General features: G+C 39.9%; 1 protein-coding gene across 3 annotated transcripts in view; it reads left to right on the top strand.

Annotated features, from left to right (window-relative positions):
• Positions 1 to 21,148, top strand: part of Abca12 (ATP binding cassette subfamily A member 12) — a 173,220-nt gene that overhangs the window by 126,873 nt on the left and 25,199 nt on the right. For all 3 annotated transcript variants that reach the window (XM_039084631.2, XM_039084630.2, NM_001427691.1), the window contains 14 exons: positions 870 to 939; positions 1,025 to 1,159; positions 1,974 to 2,129; positions 3,032 to 3,218; positions 5,603 to 5,821; positions 6,815 to 7,011; positions 7,785 to 7,945; positions 9,893 to 10,129; positions 11,012 to 11,162; positions 13,376 to 13,628; positions 14,146 to 14,232; positions 15,429 to 15,522; positions 17,809 to 17,936; positions 19,576 to 19,663. In XM_039084631.2, the coding sequence (XP_038940559.1) occupies positions 870 to 939; positions 1,025 to 1,159; positions 1,974 to 2,129; positions 3,032 to 3,218; positions 5,603 to 5,821; positions 6,815 to 7,011; positions 7,785 to 7,945; positions 9,893 to 10,129; positions 11,012 to 11,162; positions 13,376 to 13,628; positions 14,146 to 14,232; positions 15,429 to 15,522; positions 17,809 to 17,936; positions 19,576 to 19,663 (2,163 nt within the window). The remainder of the gene's footprint in view (positions 1 to 869; positions 940 to 1,024; positions 1,160 to 1,973; positions 2,130 to 3,031; positions 3,219 to 5,602; positions 5,822 to 6,814; positions 7,012 to 7,784; positions 7,946 to 9,892; positions 10,130 to 11,011; positions 11,163 to 13,375; positions 13,629 to 14,145; positions 14,233 to 15,428; positions 15,523 to 17,808; positions 17,937 to 19,575; positions 19,664 to 21,148) is intronic.

Genomic DNA, 21,148 nt, shown 5'->3' with positions numbered 1-21,148 from the left:
GCTTCTAGAACCATTAGTGATGCTGTTAGGCTCTGGTTCTTGAACAGTTAAAATATTACCTGCCACATTTTAGAGATCACTAAGAATTCCGACATCTCTGGTTCGAATCCTTAAACATCTCAGAACCTCTTGTGTTAGAACCATTCTCATGAATAAAAAGCCATCATAGTTTTCATGAGGAACACACAACCAGCAGGAATAGTGATGAAGGCATTGATAGTCTATGCTCAAATGTGGATTCTTCTCTGCTTTTTCCTAGTCCAGAAGCACTAAATTGAGAACTAAGATGACTGAATTTAAAATTCAAAAAGCAGAACATTTCCTGTCATATTAAGGCTTTTCTGTTCAAAGACATAGAGCTTGATGAATAACCTTAATTCAACCCTGACTGCTCTAGGTTTAAACAAAACTTAAATTTATAATTTGTAGTTATTATCAAATATTCAACCAATAAATATTTTAGTATATTCTCATTCAAAACTCTATCACCTGAAATAAATTTAGGAACATTTTCTGGCCCTGATATCATTTAATTTGAGTCTTCACACTCTATTACTCTGTAATTTCCTACCTTATAAATTTCTGAACAATATTTAATAAGCTTAAACATATATTTTGGATTGTTAAAAGGCATTCTCCAAGTATTTCCTCGTTCTCTCTGTCTCTGTCTCTCTCCCTCTGTCTCTCTGTTCCCCCCCCCCTTTCTCTCTCTCTCTCTCATTGTAGTATTTTTGGCAAGGAACATCAGTATTTTAAAATAGACGTAGAGAGTGAGCATCTACTTTTCCTATGTGTCTAACATGTTAAGCATTTTGAGACCTTCCAAGTGAAATCTGCTGTTCTATCACCACTGTTCATTTTCTTCTTAGAGCCTGCTGTCCCCAACAGCATTCAGCTATGCAAGTCAATATATTGCCCGGTATGAAGAACAAGGCATTGGTACGTTTGATTTCTTTAAAATGGGGCTTTATCTCTAACTGTGATGGGTGCCAAGGAAGAATAAACATCTGTGTTCAATTTCCAGGTCTTCAATGGGAAAATATGTACAAATCCCCTGTCCAGGATGATACCACCTCATTCGGCTGGCTGTGCTGTCTAATCCTAGCAGACTCTTTCATTTATTTCTTTATTGCTTGGTACGTCAGGAATGTTTTCCCAGGTAGGAACCTGCACAGATGTTTCTCGTCATGGCTGTCAGTCAGCTAATACACATGAGCTAATAGTTGACTGGCCCTCCAAAACCTCTGAAATGGTATAATAAAACCATGAATTGACCAAATTGTTCAGATTAAATTTGTTGCTGTGTCTCTTGTATCACTGTCCTTTTAAAGACAAGGTAAATTCAAAATCATGTGGTAGTGTCAGGTCCAACCAGTCTTTCCAAATAGAAGCTTGATACACCGATAAGATAAAACCTAAGTCTCTTAATTTATGGATAATGAAATGCACTCTATAACATAGACTGGCCTCCCACTCTGGATGTCAAGCAGTTATTCTTTCTAACACGTTTAGGTGTTTTCCCTCGAAGTATTCTTGATATGTGTACATTTTCAGTGGATGGATGAATACATTGTGCTTTCATTTGCACAAAATGTTTATTAAAAAATGACTGTCTTGAGACAGAAAGCATACCAGTGCTAGTGTGGGACTTGAGGTAGGACCAGGGTATATGGAAAGGAATCCTGTGAAAATGCTGTGGGGATACAGAATTAGTTTAACACTGGACCATGGTGGTGATGCCTGCATTTGTAAATGAACAAAAATAATCCAACTGCACTCTTCAAATGGGCAAATTTTATAACTGTTGTTCACTGACACTGCTTTTTAAAAGAGAGGATCCTTTTGGCTTTACTCTGTGAGCGGAACTCACCCTTTGACGTTATGTAGTATTCTACAAAATGAAGTCATTTCCGAACCATCCAGCGTTTCATTGTTTAGGTAGTAATCGCTCTTCCTATGTGTTCTCATTACAGGGACATACGGCATGGCAGCTCCATGGTATTTTCCTGTCCTTCCTTCTTACTGGAAAGAGCGATTTGGATGTGCCGAGGTGAAGCATGAGAAAAGCAATGGCCTAATGTTTACTAACATCATGATGCAGAGCACAAACCCTTCTGCCAATAAGACAAGTAGGTCAACAGCTTGTGTCATTACAACAGAAATGACATTAAAATCACATAAGTAGTGGGTTTGGCTACATTTTCCTAAATGCTAAAATTATCAACCCTTTAGTTATGGGTGAGTATGTCTACACATATGTGTTTACATTCTTACAGGGACTGAATTGTGCCTTCTTCTGGGCTCATTAGCTCAGTTGGTAAGCATATGTTGCTAATTAAGCAAACCTGTAGATCCCTTTGTGGTCCAGTTAGACTCACGTAGAGAAAAATGTTCTTCCTTGCCCACAGTCCGCATCCCCTACTCTAGCCATCTGCTGCCAGTCATAGGAGTGACCAAGAAACAAAACTGGGTCATGCAGTATAACCCACAGCTAACGTGAGACAAAGAGCACAAAACCCAGGGCGAGTGCCATCGTCTCTATAAATTAAAGATCCCCCTGCAAGCGGTGGCCTGGTGATTCCTGAAGAAGCTGTAGATGGGAAAATTAGCTGGATTCTGTAAGCCACCGGTCCAAGAAAACTGTCTTACTGTAAAAGCACAACTTGGAAACATTTATTTCATAAAGTGATAACATCCTTCCCAATCAGAGAACAACCCTTCTGGGTTATCTTTTGAATATTTAAGATCTGTTGGGGAGAAAAAAAAAAGAGACCATAAACATGATACTGCATTCGGGAAATGCTTCTTCTGACAGAGAAGGCTGATATAATAAACCCTAGAGAATGTGGTTTTGTAGTCCTGCTCATTCTGTAAGCAGGTCAGAAGGAAGCTAGAGAATATAGTAAATTAGTTGCCCCTGAACTCTTTAAACTTAAAGATTATATTTATATAATGTTTAGTTTTTAAAGTAAAGTCTAAGCCAGCTCTATTACTTACTTATGAGCTTACAACTCCTCTCCTTCCTCTCTAGGTCCTGACTGTGCGTTTCCCTCCAACATTGAACCTGAACCTAAAGATCTCCAAGTTGGAGTTGCCCTTCATGGGGTCACCAAGAGCTATGGCTCAAAAACAGCTGTTGATAACCTCAACCTGAACTTCTACGAAGGGCACATCACATCATTGCTGGGACCAAATGGAGCTGGCAAAACCACAACAATGTATGTTAGTTTTCAACTAAATGTCAGAGGAGGATATTATTAATGAACAATGGCTTTTTATAAACTAAGGGTTTAAACTGAGAAGAAAGCAGCGCTATTACGTCCTATGGATGGTTCAGCTTCTCCGCGAATGAAATGAAATCTAAACCACAGATTCCAAACCATGAGCTCTAAATCTTAGGCCAGCATGGGATAGGTTCATTTGCTGCATTTAGTGCTGTCTTCCCCTATGTGTCTTAAGATGTTTAGTTCAGTATAATTTCCACATAACAAGTAAGTGTGCTTGGCATGTCTTAGATCAGTGCTTCTCCACCTTCCTAATGCTGCAACCTCTCACACAGTTCCTCCCAACCATAAAATTATTTCATTGCTACTTCATAACTGTAATTTTGCTACCATTATGAATTGCGATGTAAATATTTTATATGCAGGATTATCTGGTGTGAACCCCCAAAGGAGCGGAGACCCACAGGTTGAGAATCACTGCCAAGCATAGAGCCTTCTGCAACCCAGAGTTACTTGTTGAGACAGGAGCTGTTGGTAGGGTTCACTAGTGCCATTCTGTTCAGACTGCATGTGCTCTCTGGCTTATCCCTGGTCTGGGATGTGTACGGCTACATTAATCAGCTTGTCCCTCTTTATTTGTATTTCTACCCAGGCCAGGGATGAGTCTGTGTTTGCACACCCTAGCATGAACACAGCATACCATCTGCCCTGTCACAGGAAGCGTTAGCCTTGATTTGTGGAGAAACACAGAACCACCAGCATCACACACAGTCAAGGTCAAGAGCAGTGCACAGCTGTTCTTTCTGTCTACTGACCATCCTGATAAAGGGAGGATTGGGATCCCAGGATTCTCAGGTCATTCTATTGTTTGCGTGTTTGCTTTGACGCTGAGCCTCCAGGGCTCCGCCAGCACGCATGTGCCACCCGTGTTAAGATGCTGTTAAACCCAAGCCCTTAAGGACATGTCTCACTTCATCCACATTCTGTGTTTAATCATCTTGAGTAGACTCAGGAACTACTCAAATGCTGGCACAATATATTTTTCTAAATAACTGGAGACAAGTGAAGGTTGTGGTAAGAGTAAACACGCAGCCTCTTATTTGTATAACCTGCTAAAAGCCAGGGTTGGGTTCTAGAAGGGAACACTTATAAAGTGAATTTTCTAATAGGAAATAAGAGGCTGGGGAGAAAAGCAATAGAGAAGGTGTTTGATGAGGCTATAACTTCAGATAAGAATGCCCTATTTTATTGGTCTAGATATAAACCCTTAAATATGAGGGAAAAAACATGTTGTTTGTATTTCAATGGATGGATGTCATGAGGAAATTGCATATTACCTTGATTCATGACTTAGGACTGTGAAAGACTGGTAGGAAATCTGGTCCCTTCTCTAGACCTTTTGTGGATCATGTTCTGAGGGGGAGGAGATGATTTTGAAATAACTGTCCAACTTACTACTCGAAAAGTGTTGACAGTTTTCTAGGTAGACATATGTTGGCCATAATACAGAGAATGGCACTGAGAAGACCAGAGAGGTAGGAGGATCAAGAAGCAGGCATGCGGTGAGGTGATGGCTGCTGCCCCCTGGTGGTAGCAGATGTTGGTAGAGTTAGGTGACCAAGAGACAAAGATGCAGATGTGACTTCTGACATTCACTTTTGTCTCCAAAGTAAACTAGACTAGAGGCGCATGTTTGCTATGCCTGACTTAATGTCGTTATTAAATGGATTTGACGCATTAAAGTCACGTGTTAATTTTTGACCTCCATTTAAAATATATATATTTTGGAACCTTCCCAACAAAAAGAAGGAAGAAAGGAAGGAAGGAAGGAAGGAAGGAAGGAAGGAAGGAAGGAAGGAAGGAAGGAAGGAGGAAGGAAGGAAGGAAAAGGAAATATAGTTTTGTGCAAGCACTATGGGAGTTTATTAGCGAATGGAAGATACAGCACAGTATCATGGGCATCTTACCATAAAGGCATCATATGAAGATGCAGCATCTTCTGGTAGATTCATAGCACACATCTGGGTGCAAATGATAGGATTCGGTCCAGAGACATAAATTGGATATTCGCCAGTATATAAATAGGATTTCAAGGAAGCATGGTATGTTCAAAAAGAGAGCGTACCTTCAACTAGAAAGCACCCTCAGTTTTAGCATTATCACCACCACCTCTATCATGTAGCATTCACACAGCACCGTAAACAACTAAAAGTCAGTTTCATTTTTTTCATTTCCTCTTATTGTCTTTTTTCCCCACAGCTTGACTTCACTAAAGAGATGTTCTTCCCACCCCCTTGCTGGCACGTGAATTATGCCTAGTCTTTCTGTCTGGCTTGAGTGATTGGTCCATTCCTAATTTATCACATCCTCCTTTCCAGCTCCATGCTGACCGGGCTGTTTGGTGCCACGGCAGGTACCATTTTTGTCTATGGGAAAGATATCAAGACAGATCTGAATACTGTTCGGAAAAACATGGGGGTCTGCATGCAACATGATGTCTTATTCAGTTATCTCACCACCAAGGAGCACCTTCTCTTATATGGTTCCATCAAAGTCCCTCACTGGACCAAAAAGCAGCTCCACGAAGAGGTTAAAAGGTGAGTCAATCCAGAAATAAGAGCATGACTGGTTAAGCTCTCCCAAGGAAATATACCATGTCGGTCGAGCTCTGGTAGCAATAGCAGTGGGAAATCTTCTCTCACAAGCATTTTGCTTTGCTTCTTACCTCTCTGGTCACATATTCATTTGACATTATTATCCTCACCAGACAGTTATGCATGCACTGTTCAACTCTGCCCTGGTGCCTTATATGTTACCCCAAATCTTTTGTTTTCATTTCTGCCTGGGTACTAAACCTCAAAGCCTCTTAAATGGACTTCCAGCTACTACTCCCCCCACCCCATTCATGGATTCTTATTAACAAGCTTTGTCAACTGCATATCAGACTGTGTCATTCCTGCATCCCCTTGGGTGGCTTTTGCCACACTTAGTATGATATCCCATAATGTCATTAGCAAGGCCTACAGACCCACCTTCCATCCCACATCTGACTACTTACTGTCACATTCTCCCTTTACTCTGCCCTGTGAACATGGCCTGCACGTGCACTTGACCAGTCACAACCGACTCCCACCACAGGTCCTTCTGTTTGTTCTTCTTCACTTACCATTCCCTTCCTGAGGGCCATCTGGAGACTCCTGGCCAAATGAACACTTTTCCAGTCTTTGCTCATATGACTTTTTGTTTTATTACTTGGGTGCTGATTAGCACTTGTTATATTATAAACATTCTTGAGATTGGGCATAATTGGATTTTCTTCATCTTCTGCACACATGCCTGTACAATCTCTTTATGAAAAAAGTTTTTTTTCTGTTCATTGCTTTTTTTCTATGACGTAATCTAGCACAAAATGTTCAATGTTCTAACCACTTGTCAAATGAACGGTTCTTCTTACTAATTATTTTTATGACAATAATTAGATGATAAACGACAATAAATGACTTCCCATTTTCAGTACTGTACTGCACCTCATTGGAGATGTATTCATTGATTATGAACATAATAGGACTGCTCATTATTTATTCTTGAAGGACTTTAAAAGACACTGGACTGTACAGCCATCGCCATAAGAGAGTTGGGACGTTGTCAGGAGGGATGAAGAGGAAATTATCCATATCCATTGCCCTCATCGGTGGATCAAGGGTCGTGATTCTGGATGAACCATCCACTGGGGTTGATCCATGCTCTCGCCGAAGTATATGGGATGTCATATCCAAGAACAAAACTGGTATGTATAATTTTCATAACTTCTCCATAGGACAGTCATAACTCTACCTGTAGGGCTTCCCAAAATCAAGTTGAAGCTTTTCTGTGTATAACACCCTCTAAATATCTGAGGTGAGATCTTTTTGTCTTAAGATTTCTTGGTGAGATTTCTGGGTCAATTTGTTAATACATAGCCAGGACTACTGTGAGTTAAACTTATCGAGGCTTATTGGGAGACTAGAGGAGTCTGCCTACAGAAGCATGGAATCTAATTAGAGATACCAAATGTACACAAATGAAAATAAACTGAAAACACACGGAATAAGTGCTAACAGGATGTGATTCAGAGAAGTAATCAGACTGGAGTGGATTATTCTCTCTGGAGTGCAGAGAGGAATATTCAAAAAGTCTTTTAAATTACCATTTTTATCATAAAGGAAGGAGGGAGAGCAAGAGCGAGAACAGGGGAAAAGGGGGGAGAGGGAGAGAGAGCACACTGAAACAACAGAGGTAAAACTCTGACAAATGAGAAAAGGTAGCTGATGCCCACAGAAAATGAAGCGCATTAGCTATGAATCTTAATAAGCACTTGCTGCTAAATTACATATAAGACCCCCTCCTATATATTTAATGGCAGCCTTCTGAGTTTTCCTTTGATTGTTACAGAGGTTCACTCACCTCAATTAATGCCACTCTGTCCTCAGAAATCCCAGGATTTACTCTTGCTAATTCTGTTCTGTGGGGGCCTTGTATCCTCATTTTTCATTTGACATTGTTCTCGACTGTCTCTTTAAGCAAGAACAATCATTCTGTCGACACACCATTTGGATGAGGCTGAAGTGCTGAGTGACCGCATTGCCTTCCTGGAACAGGGTGGGCTCCGTTGTTGTGGTTCACCATTTTACCTCAAGGAAGCTTTTGGAGATGGCTACCACCTCACACTCACCAAGAAGAAGGTTTGTATGAGAAAGGGCACTGCATCGTGGGGTCATGAGTTAAGCGCTTCTATAAGGTGAAGACAGATTCTCTCCAACTTAACTCATTGCCAAGATTCATCAGTATGTAGTTCTCAAATCTCAGCAAATGGGTTGGTTAAAACCCCAGATTTCTGCTCCCTTCCTAAGGGCGTCTGATATAGTAGTTCTGCATTTGACCTCCAAATTTTCCTAAGCTTCCAGTAATTTCCCTTGTGGTGGGCACTGTACAAAATGCTGTCCTTCTATAGTTTACTGATGGACTGCCAGCATTTTGTTTGTTTGTTTGTTTGTTTCTGTACCACTTCAGCCTCTGTAGAGAAATTTAGATTCTCTGGCTTAGAGAAAGCAAAGGAAGAGCACGTAAGAGGTCATGTCTTTGCTTTGTGATGGCAAGTGTTAAACTGTGTAGTTGAAACTGTGACTCAGATGTGACTCTTCTGAATGACTCTATATCTAAGTTATCTTGGCACGATTCCCAAAATATACACAGTATTTCAGGCTTAGGGCGGGGCTCTTATGTTAGATCTCTCACCTGCTTCCACTCTTACAAGTGCCTTTTCCTATTTCCATGAATAATATTTGTATTAATTTTTGGGAAATTTGATACCTCGTAGCTTGATCACATTCACTCCCAGACTACTCCCATACTCCCTCTGTCCATCTCTCCCCTTCCTACCCATACAACTTTAGTTTAGTTTCCCCTTCTCCACACAACCCTAGTCAAGTCCAGTTTGTGTTGCTCAACTACCTTCAAGAGCAGGGACCTGCCATGACTGAGGTCAACCTGATAGTGGTCACCTTGTTAAACAAAACCGACTCTCCCTCTCCCAACAGCAAGTAGAATTTGCTCTTCCCAGACAGTGATGGGATGCTGTGCCCATCCCCCCAACCCCATGTTGCCATTGTGCCTGGCTGGATCTAGAGTAAGTCTTATGGATACTGTCCCTACCACTGTGAGTCCATATGTGCAACTGCCCTTGAAGTCATCCGTTAGTGCTGGCTCTTATGATCTTTCTGCTCCCTCTTCCTTGAAATTCCATGAGCTGTTTCACGAAGGGTATGCTATGAATATTCTACTTACGGCTGAACACGCTGTAGTTTCTTAATCTCTGCACATTGATCAAGTGACGGTATCTGTGTTAATTATCATCTGCTGCAAGATGCTTCTCAGATGAGACTTGTGGCATGTCCTGCTCTATGGGCATGGCAATAAGTCATTAGGAGTCATCTTAATAAAGCTTTCTTCCTTAATAAGCTGTCTACTTCTACCCCGTTGGTTAACTGAAAAGGCATGGCTTTTTCTCCTAATCTATACTATATTTTCTTTTAAACCCTAACAAAATTATCCTTGAGCTTCCAAAATAAAATAACCATAATTTATCATTATATTTAGAAATTCATATATTAGAGGATATTGTGGTGAATGATGTACCCAATCATTATTTTAGGCACCCAGGCTGCATCAACGAACTCATAATATAAACTCCATGTTCCGGCTGCATGAACTTTGGGCTTGATGAAATGTGAAATTTCAGATGTTATGCTCAATATGTAAATTATTTAACACACTATCAATTAGTCGATGATAAATTACATAGAATATTTATTTCTATAAATGTAGACAAAATAAACCAGGAGCGAGAAAAGAAGTGTCAGTTAAACCATGGGCTGGAGCTGGGGAGAGAATAGGGAGTGTTGGCTGCCTGGGTGCAGAGACCTTGAGGGGCACACACACCACAGCATGGCATCCTGTACCACAGCCTTAGAGACGCAAAACTGCTGCTGCATGAAAGCATGAGAGAGGAAGGTGGGTGGGGGTTGGGAGGGATGTGGCTCGTAAGTCTCCGTGTGGGACAGGGGATGGCCGGAGGGATGGTATGTGGTCTGACTCAGGAGCACTGACACAACTTTTCTTTTTGTCCACAGAGCCCAAACCTAGACACGAATGCAATCTGTGACACAGTGGCTGTGACAGCAATGATCCAGTCACACCTCCCTGAAGCCTACCTCAAGGAGGACATTGGGGGAGAGCTTGTATATGTGCTCCCTCCATTCAGCACCAAAGTCTCAGGAGCTTACCTGTCACTCCTGAGAGCACTGGACAAGGGCATGGGTAAACTCAACATCGGCTGCTATGGCATTTCAGATACCACTGTCGAAGAGGTAGAGGGACATCTCCTTACTGCTTATCCCATCTATCTATCTATCTATCTATCTATCTATCTATCTATCTATCTATCTATCTATCATCCATTGTTATTTATTTATTTATTTATTTAATTTAGAGTGCTGGAAATTGACCCCAGCACTGTAAACATAGGGAAGTGCTGTGCCTCTGGACTTTGTCCATATCACATTCCTGTGTATGTCCATGATTGTGTATGTGTGGAGCTGCATGTGGATGCAGGAGTTCACATGCACTTTTGTCCACATGCCTGGAGTAGTCATGGGACAACACTGTAGGGTTATTTCTCTAGGGCTTTATTTTGGGAAACAATGTTGCTCATTGGCTTGGACCAAAGTCTAGACTGGTTGGCCAATGAGTACCAAGGTTCCGCCTATGCTCGCCCTCCCAGTGCTGAAGTTACAAGTGCACACTATGAATCCAACTTTTGTATGTGGGTTCTAGGATTGGACCTCCAGTCCTCACGATACTATACTGAGTGAGCTCTCCCTATCCCCACCCCACCACACTACTTCATGTATTGGTGCTCATATGACTTTCTCTGCCCTTAGAAAAATATGTGCAGGTGTTTTTCTAATTGAAGGGAAATGTATTTTTTTAAGTAAGTGTATCACAGAATCACTTGCAATTCTCAGTACCATTCTAACAGAAGATTGATTTCTAAAAAGAAAGTATTTTTTCACCATTTCTCATCCAAAACGTAAGAATGACCATGTTTTATACATAAAGCATATTCTCTTAATGTCAGTTGGAAACAGCTGTCCTAATAAGTGTGATAATAACTCAGAATCAAGACCAAGGTCTGGTCCAAGAGATGCGTATCTTTTTTGTTAATGAAGTGATCTGGCTTCTCTTTCTAGGTCTTTCTGAACTTGACGAAAGATTCACAAAAATGTGGCAATATGAGTCTGGAGCACTTGACGCAGAGGAAGGTTGGGAACCCCAGTGCCAATGGCACCTCAACTCCGGATGACTTGTCTGTGAGCAGCAGCAACTTCACTGACAGAGACGGTACAGACCTAATGCGCAGATTTTGCTTAATTTTCGTAGACGACATAATTGGGGAAAATAGGTGCAGATTTTTACTCCTTTTGTGGAATCAACTTTAAAGTTTCTCTTTAAACTAACACTCCCAATACACACAAGCATCCTTCAACACACAGAATATTCATTACAGAAGATCAAATTCTCACTTTCAAAAGGGAGATGGCTGTGAAAGCGAGGTAAACCTAGGGAATACCTTTGACAGGTGATGGGGAGGGAGGCTCTCTGTTTGTCAGAAATGCGTCTGCAGATGTAACTTTCTGTGATTTCAGAAGTGTGCTTCACAAGTTACAATTCTTCCTGCAATCAGGGCTGTGCAGGGGCGGACACAGTTATCTGGTCAGGAGCACGCTAATAACACTAGGTGCATATATGTGGGAGCAAAAGCATAAAAAAAAGTTGTGTTTTTTTTAATTATCCCTCACTGGGAAAGGTGAGGTCTAGCCCTTAGGTTCCCCAACTATGATTCACTCAAGGGGCAAAAATTGCTTTGTTCGGGGTAGCGTCTATGATTTGATAAGGTTAGACCTGAAGACATTGTCTATATTAAAATGCTTCACCTTCAACTCTTCACACAGGATATGTCTGAAAAATCACATTTTCGGTATAACATTAGGGTTTAAGTTCTTTTAAAAACAGCTTCTGTTGTCACCTGGTCTCCTGCTGACAGTTAATTTATACCCTGGAAACATAATTTACTTAAGGAAACATGTAGTAAAATGATATATGAATTATGGAGCAGTCATTTCAAACGTTTGCTTAAACAGAACTTTAGGAACATCTCTAGGAACAGAACTTTTAATTAAATATTTGCCTGTCTCGAAAACTCAGAAAAGATCATCTCTGATGTTTGTGTAATTCTGGAATTAGAGTCTCATCTTTCCTCTGTCATATTTCTTGTTTATCAACTGTTGGGGGATAAAACTGTGGAATCTGAGGAATTGGGGGCTTTGATTGGAAAGTGGTCATCTGCTTCTATGTATTTGCCTCTGCCTTTTCCCCATGATTTGAGATTATTCTTCATTTAGAATGTCCCCTCATTGGCATTATCTCTGAGGCAGCCCATTTGCTCCATTTTGATACATCTGTAAGTCATCCGCATGTCATTTCTCAAGGAACAGAAAAGCATACTAATTAACTCAAAATATTCAGCTCCTTGTACAATTCCCCATTGCAGAGATATGAGTTTGCATTTAAACATGTTCTCTCTGTTTAATTGGAATTCATCTTAAATTAAGCAGCTCTGTATTTTTTTCCTTATCAGCTAAATGGAGATCATGATTTTTTGAGCTGCATGATTTATGATGGAGAATTTTAAACGCACACAGAGTTGACAGATACCGTTGTCCTATAACATGTAAAAATGTCTTGTGCTGAGTCTCTGACGAGAATGCTCTATTTGAAGCTACTTTTGGGGGAAGCTGCTGAAATGGTTAGACTTAAGCACTCCACTGAGCGGCAATAGCCACCGTGTCTTCCATGGGCCTCAAAGCAATGGAAACTTTCTTAAGCCTTGGAGGGCATTTCAGAGTGGGGGTGCATAGTAGACAAGTTTTCAATGGTTTCTTTATAGAAACTGAATGTGGAGTCTTGAAAGGCCATAATCATTTTTAATTTCTAAAAACAGCATATGAATATGTGGTTGAATCAGAATTATATCTTGGAGAAGCTTTCCTTTTCCTACGTGTCCCGTGAGTTCAGTGTATTTCATATCAGAAATTGAAACATCAAAACTCATAGCCTGTGCTAAGAACCAGTTCTTACACTAGGCCAATATTTTATTTATATTATTTGAATTCAATCTTGATGAGACTATTTCCTATTTAATCAAAATTAGTAATTATATATTGGGTCTGCATTGAGACATCGGAGTAGGGATCAGGGCTCATTTACAAAATTCAGAATCTTTCATTTGTCCCAGAAAACTTACTATACATATGTATTGTAACTGATGCTAGTGAATCACAATTTTCATAACACTCTTAAGTTCAGCTATATACGAGGCCCGTATTGGGGGTCCCCTATTTAGGGCAATATTAGAAATGGACTGCAGAGGCTTCAGTCTGAATAGAGAACACAGAGGCTTCTCCCACCCATGTAACATGATATCATTCACCTGCAGTTCATGAAGTCGTACAGAGGTTTCCTGGAACTGCATTAAATCTCTTGTCCTTACTCAGACAAAGTCCTGACGAGAAGCGAGAGGCTGGATGGCTTTGGGCTGTTGCTGAAGAAGATAATGGCTATTCTCATCAAGAGGTTCCATCACACTCGCAGGAACTGGAAAGGTCTCATCGCTCAGGTCGTTCTTCCCATCGTCTTTGTAGCCACCGCCATGGGCCTGGGCACCCTGAGAGACTCCAGCAACAGCTATCCCGAGCTCTTGATCTCTCCATCCATTTACGGCAACTCCGAACAGACAGCCTTCTACGCGTGAGTTACTTTCTGACGAGATTGTTTCCACAATGATTTCAGGGTCTGTGGAGAAAAACAAATAATTTGGGAGCTGCACCACTTAATTCTGCTAAAGAAATGGGCTGCTTCTGTGCCTACCAAGTAACTTAAGAGGATTTATATGCATCTACAAATAAAGTCAAGGGGATGTTTACTCTTACTGAACAGACTTAAACCACATGTGATGGCGACATTCAAGTCATAGGAGAACGTTGGGGCAGCAAAGCCTGTATCTTTCATAGGTTTTTGGACACCTATAAGGTGGGTGTTTACACCTATAGGGTGGGTGTTTATATCTATAGGGTGGGTACCTCAGGACCACCATTCATATCCAGCATATGTGTAGGCGTGGAGAAAGGGAGGAGACTGGTAGAGGCAGAGAAGTAGGACCAGAGGGAAGAAATGGAAAAGCAGTCTTGGAGATAGCATAACTCATATCTTAGGGTTGTTAGTGAACATGTGTTTACTGATGAGTCCCTGTCACTTGATGTTTCAGGAATTTTGATCCAAGCACTAATGCCCTGGTCTCGGCTCTATGGAATTTCCCTGGTATTGACAACGTGTGTTTGAATACTAGTGACTCGTAAGTTCTTCTCCTTTCTTCTTTCCAGAATTCTAGTTTGCATGAGTGTGTGTAGGAATACATAAAGTATATGTGTGTGATTTTACTGGAAAGAGATAATATCATGATAGAAAGTCTGTATCTTTCATTTTATTATTTCCTCGGCAGTACTATACCATAATAATAAACATTAGGTTCCTTACATTTGCTCACCTCTTGTATTGTTATATTTTACAATCACAATATTAGGTCATATTGTTAATCCCATTTTATTGTTTTTAAAGATTTGCTTATTTCTACTTTGTGTGTATGTATGAGTACCTGCTTGTATGTGCACCACATGCACACCTTGTGTCCACAGAGGCCAAAGAGAGTATTGGATCCCTTGGAACTGGAGTTACAAGTGGTTATGAGCCACAAATATGGATGCTGGGGACCAAATTCAGGTCATCTGCAAGAGTAGCAAGTTCTCTTAACCACCGAGCCATCTCTAGCCTCATTAATCTCTTTACTGACAAAGAAAGTAGGGGCCATAGAGACTAGTGTATATGTCTAAGGAAGTCTAGATTGTATGATGAGACCTAAGAATTCTGATTCTTCTTCTGATATATGTGAATATATATATATAATAGCTTATTTAAAGTTCCTAGATAGCACATAGCATGTATTAACCTGACCCTAGTGTATTATCAGCCGAGATGCTGAGAAGAATGAAAATGAACAAAGAAAGTACCCCGCCTCATCCTGCCACAGTGAGAAAATTCACTGAGCTTTGACTTAACTTTTCTTAGTCAACCGATGCTGCCCTGCAATTCCCACCCCCACGAAATGCCAATCAAAAGCACTAGTGCATCGCACAGTCGGCTTACACAATCTCCTACCCGGGTCTACACACCTAAATTTAACACTAACTACTTATTTATACTCTCTCTCACAAGCATGCACACGCCTGTATACACACACCTCACTTCTACACACCTCACTTCAGTATACACACACCTCACTTCAGTATACACACACCTCACTTCAGTATACACACACCTCACTTCTACACACCTCACTTCAGTATACACACACCTCACTTCAGTATACACACACCTCACTTCAGTATACACACACCTCACTTCTACACACCTCACTTCAGTATACACACACCTCACTTCTACACACCTCAGTTCAGAATGCACACCTCACTTCAGCATCCTTTCTCTTTACAGGCAGTGTTTAAAAAAAGACAATCTGGGAAAGTGGAACACAAGTGGAGAAGCTATCGACAACTTTGGTGTTTGCTCCTGTTCAGACAATGTCCAGGTAAAAGAGAATCCCATTTCAGTAGAAGAAAAAAAAAAGAGGCGAGAATAAATAGCAAAACTTGAAAGATCTATCCAGGTTACCAAAGAGTCAGTATAATTTCATTTTATGGAAGCTAGTAGCTCAAAAGATATGGGCCTGGGTGCTCAAAAAATATTGACTTTGAACTCCAGGTCACTGTTTTAAATCTGAACCAGGACACATTTCCAGAGGTAGAAGATGGTCTTTGTGGAACCAATTCTGTTCTAGCTGGAAAGCTCAGTTTCACAGTGTCACAAAAAGTGACCGTCACTGTTGTATTTGAAAATGTAGTGAACACGCTCCCAGGCAGTTAACTGGGAAGTCTAGAAAGGAATTCCATGCGTCCCCAAGCAACACCTGAAAAAGTTTAGCATCAACATTAATTTCCTGAAAATATTAAAATTTATCCAATAATTACTTTATCTTTATTTCATGCATACAGATTTTCTTTTTCTAAGCTATCAACTCCCTAAACTCTTTGTATAGCAAAGCTAACTAGGCAGGTTCAAGACTTCCATTTGAGTCGATACACGTGTATCACATACATTTCATGTATCAAAGCAAGCATCCTAGAGGAGATGCTTTCAAAGTTTTTAAATAAATTTTTTATTGAAGAAAAGTCACTATTGGTTTCTAAGAAGCACCAAACCTCTTCTCTCATGCAGGAAGAGTCTAGCAAGGCTTTCTTCAAGTGTCATAGTGTTGTACTCTGATCACAGTACAATATTTTACAATAAAAACCCTTCCAGTGAGCACAGTCCATTTTGGAGTTCCTGTGCAAGGTAGTTATTAACTATAAGAACTAGGGTCCAAAAAAATAAGAGAGATCTTTTTCAATTTTTAAATGTTAGTCTAACCTACCATTTAGAGTTTTTACTCTTTTGTCTAAATTAACAACAATAACAACAACAACCTTCATGATTTTGTGTGCTAGTTACATAAATAAATGGCTAAAACAACAGCTATGGTCTTTTGGGGGTGGTAGCAATTTGCAGGGTGTGTGAGAAGGCTTTGAACTGATGGGCTTCTGTCACCTTCCTACTTACTAATTACGTGGGTGTGTCCAGTTTGTCAAAATTCATCAAGCAGTGCCTTTATAATACATGTGGGTTTTTATACGTATAATGCAATGCAATTTAAAAAAAAATAAAACCTTCAGAGCTATACTGGTTACTTGGAGACAACTTCTGACTAATTGGGAAGCCAAGGCTATTCAGAAATGTGATCTTTAGGGTAGATGTGGCTGTGCGGTCAGTGAAATTTGCTCTCGGCATTTCAGAGAAGTCTGCAATTTGATACAGCTCACATGTGCCGTGAGCCTCTGGCTCTGGGGCTGGGTGTGAGTGAGCTCTGGAAGGAAGAGGTGCATCTCTCCAGACTAGATATCATGGCAATGAGTTTCAGGACCCAAAGGAGAGCTAGGTTTTTACTCTGGCTGAGTGTAAAAAATAAGTGTGTGAACTTGAACCTCCGGAGTTGGGCAGAGTGCACACACCTGAAATCTTTGTCCTCGGGAGGTGCGAGCAAGAGAATCAGAAGCTCAGTGGAATCCTCAGCCACGTAGTAAGCTTGAGGCCAGCCTGAACTAGAGCCCCTGCCTTAAAATCCCAAATAATAAATAAGCAACTAGAAACATAAGCTGTCTGTGGAGATGTTCCTAGTGGTTCAGGCAGACACAAAGACTCTCATTCCTGTATGTGTTACTTTTCTGTAAGCCTAAAATTAGTTCTTAAATAATACACATACACACGTAACTAACACGTTAAAATCTATATGTAAACCAATAATTACTAAACAATCACACAACTCCTAGGTTAGGCAGTGAGAACCATGTGTTCAATCCACTGCTGTGGTTTTGATGAGTTTTCTCTTATAACATTGTTTTTAATTGGAGGCAGATCCCTTTTTGATTCCCTGTGAATTCTTAAAGTGTTTGAAATGTTTCTGTTTCCTAAATTTCCAAATATTCCCCAAAAAGAGCTTACCTCGTCAGAACAATGAAAGATGGTGTATTTGTGAACCCGTGCTCTGTTTAGCTCGGGTGAGTCCTAAGCACATGTAGTTGCTCGACCGACCTAAGTGACAATTGTTCTAATTTCTTGGCAAATAGACAAGTTGTCTTCTTTCCCAAAGTTCTTGTGAATCAAAAGGCAGTTTGATCACACCTCAGCCCGTACAGTGATGGACAAATCGGGAGACACTGACATTGTCTATTTAACTTCCACAGGACAGGCAAGAACTTAATTTGATAATTTTATTTTCCAGGAATGCCCTAAATTTAATTATTCCCCTCCTCATAGAAGAACTTACTCTTCCCAAGTTATTTATAACCTCACTGGAAAACACATGGAAAATTATTTGATATCAACTGCAAATCATTTTGTACAGAAAAGGTAAAACTTCTGTTTGTAACATTCTTAATTGATTTCCAAAACAGCATTAAGTAAGGGTTGCCAATTATTTATCTAGGGAAATTGATCGTTGCTTTGATTTGACTGATTGATGATTGATCTGATCATTGATATAGCAGCACAGATGCTTTAGTGCTGTGCTTTCTGTACAGTTTTATGTATAGAAATTTAATGATTCTAAATTAAGATCCATTTGAGCAAACTAAAAATCACTAGTGTTTTAAGGTCTTTAAATGTATTGTTGAATTTGTACTTATTTTTTCTCAGAGCAATAGACAAAATTTTTGACTGGATTGAATTTACTTAGAGTTTGAAAGCATGACTTTTTTTTTTATGACAGTTGGCCCGAGTTACAATGCAGATTGTGTCTGTGAGTGGACAAAATGTCCTGTGTGTGGCAAGGCCATGTGAAGCCATTTGTCAAATGTCCCCCAGCACATTTGCTAGGATATAAAGCCCATGAACTTATGGTCATAACTCTTTTCTTCCCTCCACCTCTCCTTCATTTCTCAGTGTATAAAATTCTTCACATTCACTGTGCGCTATTATTGTTACAGATAAGCTAAAGAAGAAAAAATCATGTTTTCTACTCATATGTAGCCACTGTTAATATTTTGGTATTTTTCTCTCTTGAAATTTCTAATTACAGATATACAAAAATTTCATAGACATGGGTTTACATAGAAACAAACGTTTTCTATATTCAAGGATATCAGGTGTTTCATATAGTCAAATAATTTATGGTAAAGTAAATTTATAAGAGAAAGGGATTTCTTATGAAAAACTAGTCTAAACTATCCACATTTAAAAAGAGCAATGGTATCATTTACATATTAATTATATCTCTACACCATCTCATCCATGATGAGGTTATTGCACTGTCCTGTTATTTAAGTTGGATCTAATTTGGCGAATATCTAAGTTAGTCTATTCTGGGAATTATTACTTGAATTTTAAAGTCAATTTTTTAAGAAGACCATAAACTGACATGTCAAACTCACATTCAGGGATCTTAGAGGGAAAGAAAAAAAAAGGAGGACCGATCAAAAAAATCTATAAATCTAGGGAAAAATCATTTCCAAGGAAAATTAAGTAATTTGAAAAAAAAGATAATAAATTAGATCACTCTGGTATCAATTACCTGAAAAAAGATTTAAGCATTATAATGTTGAGTTTTGAGATAGAAAGAGGAAAAGCTTAGATTATAGCATTCCTTTTCAGAATGCTCACTGCGTATATGTAACTGTTTAATGTAGTGTGACTGTAAAATTATTACCTAGGCGGGATTGTAAGTTGTAGATCAGGCCAACTCAGAGCTCACAGCCGCTCTCCTCCCTCAGTTTCCTGAGTGTTCAGATCACAGGCAAGAGCCACCATCCCAGACAATGCATTTGTTCACGAGACTCTTGCCTTAGGAAAGATATACACTTGAGTTAAAATATAATAAAAAAGGATCAATAGAAAAATATCACATATTTATCTAGTTCTGAATGTATTTGTTGTATTTATTTCGTTTTGTATTCTGGGTAGAAAAGAAAAAAAGTTCCTACTTAAATATTTTTGATCAACTTAGGGAGATTTTACCCAGTAAAACAAATAAAAATTTTGTTGCTCTATGTAGATATGGAGGTTGGAGTTTTGGGATGAAATTGACTAACGACCTTCGTTTTGATGTGACAGCTGTCCCTGTCAATAGAACTCTTGCTAAGGTAAATTTGGGACTTTCTTCTGGGAGGTCAAATAAATGGGGATATGGGATTTGTATATGTAAACACTTTCATGTCAGAAACAGGAAACATATTAAACATCGTAAAACATGTAAAGTCAATTCTGCATGATGCAGATATGTACTCTAAGGAGGCATGTATACACGAGAGCAAGAACGTAGAAACTGTTCCCAATGGTGCTTTTCCCAGTAATCAAAAATGTAGCTCTCAACACCCATCTGCAGTAGAATAAGAACTTCCGGTCATATTCATTCACTCACTCACTCCATCCATCCATCCATCCATCCATCCATCCATCCATCCATCCATTCATTCATTCATTCATTCACTCTTTCATTCATAGAACTTTCAGCAGTGGAAATAATCTGTATATCACAAGTATTCATTCATTCATCTGCCCACTCATTCACACACTCACTCACTCATTCGCTCATTCATTCATTCATTCATTCATTCATTCATTCATAGAACTTTCAGCCGTGGAAATAACCTCCTCCCATGCACCACTGATAAGCAAAGCAAGATGCAGGCAGTAGCACTGGACCGCGTCCACTCCTCTGTAAACATAAAGAGTAGGGGAAACTCAATCACACAGTCAAGGAAAGGGGTGGCGCTGTGAAAAGGATCAGTACGGGGCTCGCCGTCCAGTGATTGTTTTTGTGTGCGGTGGATTAATGCGCGCGATCCTGATGGTTGCTTGTGTCTCGAAACGCCTTTATTTTCCCTGCAATTCCTTCATGTTTATATCGCAGTCTCTTAGAGAATGGGATGTGGGCTAAAGCCTTGCTTCTCACCAATACTGGAGTAGCGACGAATCTAACAGGGATAAATAAGCCCACTGTTTATTTCTTCCAAAGAGCGGCAAGCCAGCCACCGAGTCAGACACAGATGACTGCCCAGATGATAAACAGTGGTTATAAGGAGTTTAGTTGTTTGCTTATTTTCCGTCACAGACAATTTCCATATTCTGCGAACATTTCTCTCTGGGCAGAATCAAGGTGAAAGCAGAGAGATTAATATCCATTTAGTCCAGGATTGTTCTATGCCAAGCAGCAGTTTCACCTTTTAGGAAAAAAAATTAATTCCGTTCTCACAACGTCCCTACTCCATAGACACTGTGGAACCCAGATGGTCACAGAGCTATGTGGGAAATAACAATCCTGGAGATTTTGGTGTCCCCTTCCCCACACAGTAAATTTCCTTTCAAACTCAAGGGACTTTCTAATATGAAATTATCCCTCTCTAAACCAGAGTCCAATTTTTAAATTAACACCATGTAAAAAGCACGCTAGTATCTTAAACGCCTTGCTTTTGATGTAGAGGGTAAAACATCCTGAGGGCTATATATAACTAGGAACAGCAAGTGTGGGGAGGGGGGGGTAGGGAGGTAAAACTAGCAATTTTGTTGGTAAGGACCCAAGGCTTGCATATTGTTAAAATTACTTTCTCTACTCTGCTGCTATCCAT

Source organism: Rattus norvegicus, chromosome 9 (genome assembly GCF_036323735.1).
Source record: "Rattus norvegicus strain BN/NHsdMcwi chromosome 9, GRCr8, whole genome shotgun sequence".
NCBI classification, from domain to species: domain Eukaryota; kingdom Metazoa; phylum Chordata; class Mammalia; order Rodentia; family Muridae; genus Rattus; species Rattus norvegicus.
This window is presented reverse-complemented; position numbering and strand designations above follow the sequence as displayed.